Raw genomic sequence first — 13,326 nt, forward strand, 5'->3', positions numbered from 1 at the left:
AAGGGCTGTCAACGAATATTAAAAATGTGAATAAAACTGCTACGCGGACGACCCTTGGCGAATCCTTTTTCCCCTCCTCTGACAGCACCCTGATTTCAAAAACCCATCTCAGAATATCTTGCAGATATCGGCACTTGGAGGAATGACCATCACATGCAGCTTAACCTCAACAAGTGCACCTCCTTATGCCAGGGGAAGAGTGCCCTCACATGGACCTACTGGTCACTGTTGAGGACATTGCTGCATCTCCATCACCATCCGCGAGAAACCTTGGTGTCGTACTTGACAATCAGTTATGCTGCCCAGCGAACATTCCGGCCGTGGCCTGATCAAGCAGATTTGCCCTCTACAACATCTGCAAAATCATTACAAGGGGAGCGGCTCAACTCCTGGTCCAAGCGCTCGACACCTCCAGCCTCGATTACTGCAACTCGCTCCTGGCTCGACTCCCTGCCTTCACGATTTAAACTTTGCAGCGTATCAAGAACGCGGTCTCCCACCTAGGGGGAGACCTACCCAAATTCTCCCATGGGACCCCCCTATTCCATGACCTCCAATGGCTCCCTGTAGTAGCTTGCATCATACTCAAGATGATGGTCCTAGCATACAAGGTGGTCAATGGAACTGATCCTGCCTACCTTCAAGCGTTGGTAAGACCACACACCCAAGCTCAAGCTCACCGCTCAACTACTTCAGCTTGACGCCTTGTACCTCCATAAATAAGAGCAAGCAAGGGTCGATCATCAAAGTCAAAACTCTTGTTTGGCACCGCAGTGTGAAACGAGCTCCCTGCCGATGTCAGGACCCGAGAGTCGCTCACCAGCTTTCACAAAAGACTCGAAACTCACTTGTTCAGAGTTCATTTAGACTCTGCATAGCATCCCTGTTACCCCCTCACAGATCGCTCTTATGAACTTATTGTATGTTGTACGTCCTGGCACTTAATCTTCACACTTATTGTATTTTGGACGTCCTTGCCCTTCAAAATAGTACTTAGCATTGTGCAGCATCTTATCCTAGCTAGCTTTGTTGTATACGGGGAAGGGGTTTACCTAACAATTGTTAGTGCTTAGCACTTGGTTCTATGAACCTCCTTACTGTACCGACAGTGATACATTGTTTCTCTTTCTTCTGACAAATTTACTTATTGCAAGTCATTTTGGATAAAAGCGTTCTGCTAAATGCCTTGAAATGTACATTTTGAATTCCGACATTTGCACTGGAATATTATTAGATTGTGAAATGAATAAAAAAGGAACACTCCCGCTGCTAGTTATCACCTGCAGCACTGCATGAAGGAGAGGACTGACAGGCGTGGGAAAGAACAAAACAAAAATAATGAAACGACAAGTGTTAGAAACATGGAGTTTACAACCCAACTTCTGCCTCAGAGAGATTTGCTCTCTGAACAATCTGAAAAGAGTCGTCTGGCAATATTTGGGATTTAGGTCAGTTTACAGCAGAATTGTGGTACCTGGTGACAAAGTTGTATGCAAGCAATGTAAACAACAGCTTCCCTACCATTAACCTCAGAGCACATACAAAGCACAGAAATAAATGAGGCCTGATGTCTTCAACTCCATCTAAACAGCCACTCTGGACCAATTGTTTTAACTGTCGCCAAAAGATCACTCTCTGCAATACAAGAGGTTTGCACAAAGTCACTTAACAAGTTCATATGCAAGGAAAGAAGGTCGATCAGTATAGTTCAGGGGTGTCCAAACTACGGCCAGTGGCCAATTTTTGATTGGCCCGCAGCACATTTTTTAAATATTATGTAATATGGCCCGTTTAATATATATATATACACGTAAAGGGCTGGGCGATATGACGATATATATCGTGTGATGATATAAAAATGTCTATCGTTTCATATTATCCTCCATCGTTTATATCGTCTTGTCGCAAATCACACTTTACGGTAATATTTTACGACATTTGGACGACGCTTTACATTCTTCCACACGGCACATGAACGCAACACAAACAAACATGGAGGAGAGTGAACGTGACAATTCTGAATAGGAGAAGGACTCCCACGACCAGCCAAGACAAATTGAGCTCGTACCTAAAAGAGGGGCTACGAAATAGGCCTTTTCCATGTGGTCACTTCATATAAACTCTTTTTTTTCCAATTCTGCGTCTTATATAACGGTGCGGCAGAGGACAGCTGATTTGGAACGGAACAACAGCTGTTCGCTTTCACAGGGAAAAACTAAGGAACTTCAACCTACTTAGGCCTACTAATTAACCTTCAAAAGCTATTAAATCTTCAACAAAATATGTAGATACTGTCAAAATCGGTTCCAGGGAGCATATAGGGATTATTAATGTTGTCTTTGACTGTTTTTTTCTGGAACGAGTATTCGAATATTCGCTCGGAAAAACCAACAAGTATTCAAAGCCTGAAAATATTCAAAGCCTGAAATTTGGGCCAGCCCTAATGGTAATAAAACATTAAAACACCTGTGGTTTATAGTCCAGTGCGGCTTATGTACACATCATTCAATTTAGCTGCTGCGGCTTATACTCCGGTGCTCCTTATAGTGCGGAAAATACGGTATTTATTCATTGAATTTACAGAAAATGTGCTATATCGTGATATATATCGTTATCGGGATATGAATGACCTATATCGGGATATGATATTTTGGTCATATCGCCCAGCCCATATATATATTTTTTTTTTATTATTATTATTTTGCTTGACTTTATTGCATTTCTTAGTTAACCCACTAGTGCAGGGGTGTCAAAACACAGTTGTGACACCCTCTTTCAGGGCTCCAGAGTGCGACCTATTAGGTTGCATATGCGACCTTATTTCTTAAGGTGCGAGTTAAAATTGAATGAGGTCGCTCCGGTGCTACTTGCAGGACGACGATTGAAAAAAAAAAAAAAAAATCGTTTTTCTTCTTTCTCTCCCCACCCCGCGGTTGTGGTTGATAATAAAATCGTACTTTCTGGCTCATTCCTACGAGTCCACTACTCTCTCTCGCTCCCCGTCTCTGCCTGCCTGTCTATCTCCACCTTTTACAGTCTATGGTCTGCCCACTACACGTGCTCAGTCTTGCTCTCGCACGCAGCACACACAAAAAAGTAAACAAAGCAGATACAATATGAAGTAGGGCTGCAACTAACGATTATTTTAATAATCGATTAATCTGTAGATTATTTTTTAGATTGATCGATGAATCTGATAAAAAAAAAAAAAAAACATTTGTAATTGCCGCATCTTTATTCAAAAACTGAACATTACTTCAAATTCACAGTGCAGACTGAAGTGTAAAAACACCAGGTTATTGCTCCAACGTCCCGGAACTATTAAAAGTAATATTAAATAATAAAAAAAATTAAAAAACATGACTGGGATAACACAAAAAAAAAACATACAATGTATGATATACTTTTTTATATATATATATATATATATATATATATATATATATATATATATACAGGGTTTTTTCTAAACAAGGGAACAGGGGCGCTGCGCCCCGATACTCCCGGCGTGCGCCATCCTACCGAAATGCCGACTGAACCTGTCAGACTTGGATCTGTACTTACATGCTGCTGTACAACATACACAATTTCTCAAAACGATCTTTTCTCCACGAAAATGTCCCAACACCACCACCTGACAATGTGTCTGATCCTCAAATAACTTATAATTACTCCAAAAATATTCCGATCCGAATTGGAGTTTCCCAGACCGAGTCGACATGCTAACGTTAAAGTTATTAGCTGCTATGTATTTGAATGGGTTTTTGGTCTAGGCGCTAAGATGCTAAGCAAGTATACAAGACCATTCCAGTTCTCTCTGCACAAAGCGGTTTCAATGAACGACAGAAATAAACAAATGCTGAGTGTTGATCAAGAGTTTTGCGAGAGCAAACAGTCGAACAGGGTTCCCTGTTACCAGGGAACCCGTAGCAGGGAACTAAATGGCAGCTGCACGGCCGAATTAGCCCAATAAAAGTGTAGTAACCCAGAGAACCAGCTACAACATAGTTTTCATCCAAACGAGCCGTCTTTAGCGAACGGTGAATTGCATTGGCTTCTACGAGCAGTCGGCTTTCAGCCGCGAGCTTAGGGACCGTCTGCTAAGTGCAAAACTGAATTGCATTGGCTTCTACGAGCAGTCGGCTTTCAGCCACGAGCTTAGGGACCGTCTGCAAAGTGCAAAACTGAAAACGACAACAATAGTAACATTTCTATAGCGTCGCCATTATTGACTCTCGAGCCCCAAAACTTGTTCCATAGAGGCATGGCACAGGAGGTCTACCATGACTAACACTACCCTGAACCACCTCCTCAGGATCAGTATTGAGGGGCCTGCAATTGATCAATTTGATTTTGACAAGGCAGTGAGCCGTTGGGGCAGTCTCAGGAACAGACGGCTGCTGTTGTGATTTGTCCTACTTAATAAAAGTTTTGCCAATATTTTTGAAATTTGTCGTGTTTATTTACAGGGTAAAGTTGTACAAGTCTACCAAAAGTTGATAGTATTTTAGTTTTTCAGGATGACCACAAGAGCTAGAATTTCTCTCTCATGCCGCTTTCACACCAAAAAGAACCGAGAGCCAGTTCCGGGCTGGTGCTAGGGCCAGTTCCAAACTGGTTCCAGCCTTACCCCAGTTAAGAACCGGTTGGTTTCACACCGGCCAGAGCCAGCCATAGAGCCGGCGTGAGCAACGTCATGACGTCACTACAAACGTCTCCGCTAGTGAGCTTGGACAGAAGCATACGGCCGACATCTTTCTTTATTCTGGGTGGAAATAGTAACATAGTTACGCCATTAAATGCGTTTATGGAAACATTTTTAGCGAGAAATGTGCATTTTACTTTCATAATGTTCGCTCGGTGAATGTGAAGGATGTTTGGTTTGATAGTTATGACGAAGAGGGAACGCTCCGTTCACTTGCATGGACACGGACTCATCTAGCTGCGTTGGCGCGTTGACGCGTTGAACCACCACACAATGATCAAGCGTCAGGTTAGGCGCGCAGAAGAACCCTCGCGCCAGTTTCAAACACAACAACAACAATTTCGTCTTCGATTCAATCCGTGTATGGTTCGTTCTTTGAATATTCCGATTTAAAACAAAATCAGAAAAAACAAAAAAGAACCATACACGGATTCACGTCCATTGTTTACTTCGGTGTTTTAAAAAATGCCGGTCTTCGTTGGTCTTCCTGTTTATGAAGGTACGGATAACTCCGCCCCCTGCCCCCGGCGTAAAAGCGGTTCTAGTTCTAGCCCAGCTCTAAAGTGGGGCCAGAGTTGAACCGGTTTTTAGGGGCCGGAGCCGGTTCTTTGGCGGTGTGAAACCAAAGCCCTGGCCCTAGCTCCGAACTGGCCCGGAACCGGCCCCGATTTTGCGGCGGTGTGAAAGGGGCATAAGATAGCCTCAGAATGTACCATTTAATCATTATTTTTTCAAAGGCTTCGCGCCGTGGAAGGGGGAGACCCCCCTTCCACACCATCCCCCGCCCCGGTCGCGTTGCTCCCGGTCGCGTTGCTCCCGGTCGCGTTGCTCCCGGTCGCGTTGCTCCCGGTCGCGTTGCTCCCGGTCGCGTTGCTCCCGGTCGCGTTGCTCCCGGTCGCGTTGCTCCCGGTCGCGTTGCTCCCGGTCGCGTTGCTCCCTCGGCTTTGCGCAGGGGTCTGCTCCCTGCTACTTTTTTTTTCTAGAAAAACCCCCCTATCTATATATATCTATATCTATATCTATATATATATATATATATATATATATATATATATATATCTCCATGGTTAACCAGTCCAACCTATTGATACCATTTTCGAGACTCCTTGAAATAGAACTTGTAATAATGCTTTAATTGCTGATAAGATGATGATAGTTCAAGATAGGACATTAAACAGGTCATAATTCTATCTTTACTATCTATTTCATGTTATATTACAAAATCTCTATTATTATTTTTTTTCTGTTGCATTTGAACGCATCAATCATACTACTGAGCCGACCTGAACACATCACATTTGACACTGTTTGTGACCATTGTTCAGTTTTTTTTTTAAGCTAACTAGCTCTACGTCCTGCCGATTTTAACATGGATTTAAAAACTGCATTACTATTCTTAACTGACGGGACTTTCTACACCGTCCGGTTGTGTGATTACTACCGCTGCTTTGAATGACTGTTGATGCACGCGGTTACGACTCCGAGCCCGTCTGCAGCAGCAGCTGCTGGCAGAGTTTTCGGTTGGACTAGACGGATACCGAGTTGAAGGAGTTTTTTTAACCCAAAGACAGTGAAGGTGCAACACCGTTATGTAGGCCTACAGTCCAGTGTTAAGATATGACCAAAATACAAGCTGTGGTCGCTCACACTAAAGCTCGCTTTGGGCGTGCGTGAACCATGAACCAACCTGTTCGCGGCTGGCTGTAAACATTGCCGCGCCTACCAGTGACGTATTAATCGCGCGACACAACGAATCGATGACCAAATTCGTTGCCAACGCTTTTAGTAATCGATTTTTATCGATTCGTTGTTGCAGCCCTAATATGAAGCGGTCGATAGTCGATTATTTTAAGAAAAAAAATTTGCCAGAGGAAACAAATGAGGCTGTTTAGTGGTGGAACGGTTCACGGGTTTCCTGTGATCCGTACGGATCAACCCTCACGGTTCGGTACGCAAGTGAACCGCCGATCGGCTGATAAAAAAAGCCGTTGTTTTTTAAGCGGAAACCGGAACCGGAAGTGGTCATATTTATGTTTGGTTGTAGTCTTTTCGCTCGGTTCTCCGTATCAACAGTAGGGCTAGAACCGAGCGAAATGACCCTTGCAATGAGCACTGAGTCTTCCAACTGAAATCAATGGATTTACAAAATGCCAAATAAAACACGACAGAAACTGTATTTCGCTACCATACTTGATGAAAAAAAAAAGAAGATGAGGATGTCTGCATTGTCGTGGGAGAGTGTAGTCTCTAAACTCTCCCCAGGCAATGCAGACATGCTGAATTTAAGTTGTAAATCCAGAGTTAGGGATTATTTACTATCCATGTTAGAAAGAAGGAATAATGCCTCAGATTGCACATTTTTTAAATATTGACTATGCTTAAAGGAAGCAGGATTATTACCAAATTTGTAACTTTATTTTGTTTTTACACATTTGAAGATTTTATTTAAAGTCACATTTGTCTCGTTATCTTTTTTGCTGTTGTTCATCCGAAAATGATCCGACCCGTGAATCAAAAACCGTGACACGATCCGAACCGTGAGTTTTCTGATCCATTGCACCCCTACTGTTGTTGGTGGTGGTGGAGAAGGGTTAGCAGAGGAAGCGACAAGAATCTCAGATTCTTCTTCTGAAGACGACAGTGACAGGTTGGCGAAAAAGGATCTACACAATTCAAAGTTCAGTCATTAAAATTACACAAAGAAAGCCAAAAGCACAAGACGTGCAGGGACCTCTGCTTCACACGAAGCTCCCAGCCCCTCCCCACCTCATTTAATAGGATAGATGAGAGCAATCGCTCAGCGGAGAAGGAAGAAATGATCATCAAGTTTAACACCGCCTATAACATCACTAAATAGGAACTCCCGTTCACAAAAAAAAAATATGGTGCTACCTAATTGATGACGCGCCACGCAAAAAGAATGATGAGCCTGTTCGGCTCAACATATATATGTGAGCAAACATTTTCTCTTTTAACCCTGAACAAAAGCCGATTGAGAAGCAAAATGACCGACAGCCATCTCCTGATGTCCTTCGCATCATAACCACCAAACTTACGCCAGACCTGCAAGCCATCCTTCAGTCCAAAGCGCAGCATCACTGCTCCCACTGAATGTAACGCTGTTCCCACTATAGGTGAGTTAAAAATATATTACAAAGTATTCATATGTTAATACAGTATGAGACTGTGCATTAGGAATAGAAGAGAATTAATGTAAAAAATAAAAATGTTAAGTACACACGAATGGTACATGTCTAGGTATTAGGGATGGGCATAATTAATCGATGCTCGATAATCGATCGTTAAGAAATGCGTCGATCAATTTATATTGTTATCGATCAAAAGGACGTTGTGTTGCATACTGTGAGTCTTGAAGCATTTAATTGAATATCACTATGTGGGAGAAATACCACCCTGCCGACTGGTGGAAAGTGAATGGAAGAAGGTTCCTGTCAAAGTTAGCGCGACAATACCTCTGCATCCCCGCAACTTCGGTCCCGTCAGAGCGGGTGTTTTCTGCTGCTGGACTGACAGTTACAAGGCTGCGTTCGCGTCTGACCCGCGAGCATGTTAACATGCTTATATTCCTAAATAAAAATATGTAGGCTGGAGTTATGCTATGGACAGTAGGGACAGTCACCACCGTATGTGAGTCGCTCTTTTTTTTTCTTAATGTGTTGTCTCTCGCTCCGCTTTTCTTTCGGCTTGGTGCCTCTTGGAGTCGTTACATTTTGCCAAAACTGTGATATTTTAGCAACAAGTTCAGCCTTATATATGTTCAATAAGGTATTGCTTTTAGATAGACTAGTTCATGCAATTGTTTGTAAATGGGTGGCTCTTCTTTTTGTTGCGAGCCTTTTCCGCGCGCCGGCTGCAGCCTATAGGCATTATATGTCGGCCTTTTTCCCCCCGTTTTTTCAAAACAGTTATACCGTTTAATGCCCACTTTTAGCCAACTGCCTTTGTTTGATTATTGTTGTCCGATAAGTTGGCTACTTATTGTAATTGGAATAGGCTACAGATTTAGTCTTGTTGAATAGTTTCCAAACCTGTAAGAGCGCCTGTAGGCGCATTGTTCGGACTTCACGAGCGCCGCATAGGCCTATAAACTATAATGCCTGTATTTATTATTTTAAAACTGTTAAACAGTTGTAGGTCTTCAAGTTAACTGTATTGTATTAATGTTGGCCCATACATTATTGTTGGAATAAAGATTTCATTGATAAAAACATGCTGCATTTTCTACCAACGGGAATTTCAATATAGCCTAGAAAAAAGTTAATGATTAATCGATAACTCTAGCGATGCTCGATCAAGGAAATTTCTTCAAATGCCCATCCCTACTAGGTATAATATTTAATTTATTTCTTTGCACTTCATTTGAGTTTGTATGGTAATACTTACATGTTACATTTGAGTTTACTTAACAAGTACAGAAAACAATTAAGACTGAGACCTTTTGAATGTGAAGAAGTTGCATTTTTTCTGCCTTTAATACTTTCTTTTCGAAAACAATGTACCTATGTAAATACGGTTATAAAATAATTATTTGCTCCTCCCCTTTTCAGGGTGTAACAGAGACAGACAGAAACGCCCTGATTTAACTGGTTAAAAATAATAAATAAATCTATAAACAAAGATATAAAGGCATCAATTTATTGTGGTTTCATATGGTTAAAAATGTGTTATTTTTCCCAAGTGGCCTGGCCCTTCGTAGATTTTTCTGTATATGGCCTTCAGTGAAAAAAGTTTGGACACCCCTGGTATAGTTGATGGGACAGGATTTAGAGAGTTCTACAGGAATTGGGATCAAGGTACCATATCACTATCTGTGGAACAGAACCTCAGGAAAAAAAGGAATCACCCAAAAGACAAACGTGGGTCTTACCCAGTGTTGGGAACGTACTCACTATTAATCTATAAAAAAAGTAACTAGTTTCCAGGGAAAGTCAATATTTGCGTTACTGTACAAAAAAATATGTTGCTAGATGTCAAAGAATTTGGATTTTGGATTTTTTAAATGGTTGAACTGCCCATTCAAGGCCCTGATATGCTTCCAACTGAATTTTATTTGCTTGGCTGCAAAGGTTGTGGAACATCTTCCGAATACTACAGAAAATGCCAAATTTTCATCGGATTGCTCCGGACTCGCCATTTCTGCTGCTTAATCGAATCAGTTTGGTGTGTGCTTGTGTGTGGCGCGCGTGTCCTGGCTGGTGTGTAAAAACACTGGATCCGATTGGCTACCATGAAACATGACTGCCCTAGCCAATCATAATCGCTTATCTCGTTGTTATCCCACCCGGTCTCCTCCCGAACAGTTTGTGTGTGGAGCCAGGGGTGCGTTCGGATTACGCAGTTCAATTCAATCAATTAATAGTAACGCACCGCATTTAACATAGACAAAATAACATAATACAGATAAACAGGGTGCGATTTGTGAAAAAACCAGAGGGGGTGATAATTTTGAGAGACATTTTATTCAGGAAAAATAACCACACAACAGTGTGAAAACTTATGAAAACAGTTGATCTTGTGACCTTGTGTATCTAAACCTTACACTTAGGCTTCATAACGTAGGCGGTAGGCCAATTTTGAACGTGAACTTAACCACTGCATTTGCAGAAATATTTTCTCATAGCTAATATTGTTTTTAAATGTGCCAAATAAAAAAAAAAAAAAAAATTTCCCGATATCAGTTCAACAGAAAATATGAAATACCACCATGTGCTGTCAAGACGTTTTTTTTTTTTTTTATGGGTTAATCGGGTAGACTATAGGTCAGACTACGAAAACAGTCCGCTCTGATGACGCACTTCAGCCTCTTTTTTTTGCTTTCCTGTTGGCGGATCGATAGCAGCGTGGTGACCCTGCTTCAACCACATCTCTGCAAATCTGCGGGCCGGGAAGGAGGCAACATCTGGTGCATTTACAGAGATGAAAAGCAGATTGTGCAGTGTGGACACATTCATTCTGTTTCTGCCATCTGTAAGAATGTGGTTCATAGCGCTGAAACCTCTTTCACACTCGGCTGTGGACACTAGGAGCGTGGAGACAGCGGTGAGAACTTTGCGCATGCTCTCTCCTGTGACACCGTGACATTTAAACTCATGGAACTCCTTCAGGAGTATGGGACTGGTTGCGGCCTCAACAGCAAGAGTTTTGTGTATGGCGAGAAGTTTTTCATCGCCGTAGAGGATGCGCTCGTCTTCATCAGATGGCCAGTTTGATGGATTTAGAGCGGCGGCGGCAGAGATTATCCCGTTGTCATCCACCCTGAGCTCACGCGCGACGCCTCTGACTCGCTCCCGGTAGATCAAAATCACAAAATGAAGACGGACCCTGTGTATTTTGGTTGTTAATTATTACGATGTAATGGTGAAAATACTTTGGGTGGGGGGGATCATTTTTATCCCCACCGAGGATAAAAATAATTCAGCAGAGGGTAGGAAGTGTAAACCAGAGGGGGGGATAATCCCCACCATCCCCACCGGCAAATCGCACCCTGCAGATAACGGATCGCTTGATAACACTCGTTTTTACTTTATATTTGTATTATATTTAATTGTTTAATCAAATTTAGCTAGTAAACTGAGTGTTTAAGGTGGGTTTCAAAAAACATTCGCGCTCATGTTGCCAAAGGCGAAAAACATAATACAGAAAACGGATCGCTAGATAACACTTGTTTTTACTTTATATTTGTATTGTATTTAATTGTTTAATCAAATTTAGCAAGTAAACTGAGTGTTTAAAGCAGGTCAAGGACGAAATAGCACAATACAGATAACGGATCGCTAGATAACACTTGTTTTTACTTTATGTATTGAAGCTTGAAGGTTCGCGAATGTACGTAAGCAACCCTTACGTGCCCGGTACAAATTTGGCACCCGGTACAAATTTGGCGTGACACCGCCGCGGCCCCTCCCCCACATTAAACATCCCGCTTCGAACGGTGAATTCTTTACGCCTAGCAGCTATAAAAAGCTATAAAAGCTATAAAAAATACAAAATGACTATTAATGCAGGCATTAATACTTCCTTTAAGTATATTCATGGAAGTACGGGTATTGGGACACGGCACATGATATGTTCATGATGTCCATGATTGAGTCAAGAGATCAGGGTTCGCTTTAACATATGCGACTCGAATTAGACCACTGTACTTTTACCATGGCAGTGTGACCACATTTCTTTAAACAATCTTATTGTAAAGAGTATTTATAAGTAGGGATAACATTTGCAGCAGCTCACCTCGCCCATGCGGTGCTCCAACCGCACAACGGAGGGGATGCTGCGGAGGAAGTCCTCCAAGCTATGGTGGCCAAGCTTACTGTGCGGGATTAGCTCCCCGCACAGCGAGCGGTACTCGGTTTGAAGCCGGCCGATTGACACCCCCTCCTTTGAGGAAAGCAGCACCGACCTCAACATTTTTTTAATTGATTCACCATCCATCTTGAAGGGTTTTGGGGGGGAAAGTGCGAAAAGTAAAGTTACACGTGTACATTTGGTAGTTAGCGGTCATCGACACGTACGATTATCCAACACATTAAGGCAAAAAGGATGTCAGAACAATCCACAATAAGTATTAAATGACGTAGTCTTGAACAATCTAGAAGCAAATGGCGAAATTAAGCAACAAAAAATTTACATTTGCGTTAACTTTCCTTCGACTAACTTACCATTGACCGTCTTCCTCTGGTTTTGTCCCGAGAGTGTAAGGTTGAAAGGTCAAATGGTATTCAATGGCTGCCATGTGTTTTGTAAACTTTATTTCAACCACACTTCTGACAAAAAATACAGACTGGCGAAAAATACGATCTGTTAAAACAATTCGTTCGTAGAAATGTATTAAATGCTAAAGTACAGTTTTAAATTGATTTAGAAAATATTCAACAAAACAATACATTCTTGAAGTTCAAGGTTCATATATATGTGGTCATATTTTACTCCACATATTGAAGAAAGGAAGAATGGTGCAGTGATGTCTAATTTAAGGGAAGCTAATACTACTGAACTTTAGTAACTTTGAAGATGGACTTATTCGATAATGTATTTTATAGATTACCGGTTATTAATTTTTTGTTACCAGTGTATTTCAGGTATGCATATGGTGATCAATGGGTTTTGCTTGCGGCTAATAAATGTTTTGTATAGAAATATACATGTGTTTATTGATGTATTTAATATACGTTTAATATCAGCGTATTAGAGACACATATTTGTCAGGTGTATTTTTTTTTTGATATACATGTGTTCGCCTACAGTGTGGGCATGGAATTTCCTTTTTTGGCCATTTTTGCAAAATTACTTAAAATCCTTATCATTACCCACTTACAGCCACTGAGTTAGAAGTACTGACATGAAAATTAAACAAGTCAATCATCTGTGGAACGGGCAGGGCTCGAAAAACTGATTTCCAGACCCACCGAGTGGCATTGGACAGTAAGTACGTCAATCAAACGGTCGTACTGCACTCCCCCTCCCCCGCTCCCCGCGCGACCCCTTCGTGCACGTACTCAAAATTCGTGACCCAGAGCTCTTGGAATGGGTGGAGTCAGAGTCAGCGTTGAAGGAGAGGGGGTAGGACCATTTGAGTTGTGTATTTTCAAAATCTGCTGGCA

The 13,326-nt window shown here is 41.9% G+C and overlaps 1 protein-coding gene across 1 annotated transcript in view; it reads right to left on the minus strand.

Moving 5' to 3' along the window:
* LOC130378658 (tudor domain-containing protein 7A-like) overlaps window positions 1-12,442 on the minus strand; it is a 60,053-nt gene extending 47,611 nt beyond the window's left edge. Inside the window, exons 1-2 of the mRNA XM_056585372.1 lie at window positions 12,385-12,442; window positions 11,957-12,157 (exon numbers count right to left, since the gene is read on the minus strand). Coding sequence (XP_056441347.1) covers window positions 11,957-12,157; window positions 12,385-12,387 — 204 coding nt within the window. The 5' untranslated portion in view covers window positions 12,388-12,442. The remainder of the gene's footprint in view (window positions 1-11,956; window positions 12,158-12,384) is intronic.
* Between the last annotated feature and the right edge of the window lie 884 nt (window positions 12,443-13,326).

Source organism: Gadus chalcogrammus, chromosome 3, assembly GCF_026213295.1.
Source record: "Gadus chalcogrammus isolate NIFS_2021 chromosome 3, NIFS_Gcha_1.0, whole genome shotgun sequence".
Classification (NCBI taxonomy): domain Eukaryota; kingdom Metazoa; phylum Chordata; class Actinopteri; order Gadiformes; family Gadidae; genus Gadus; species Gadus chalcogrammus.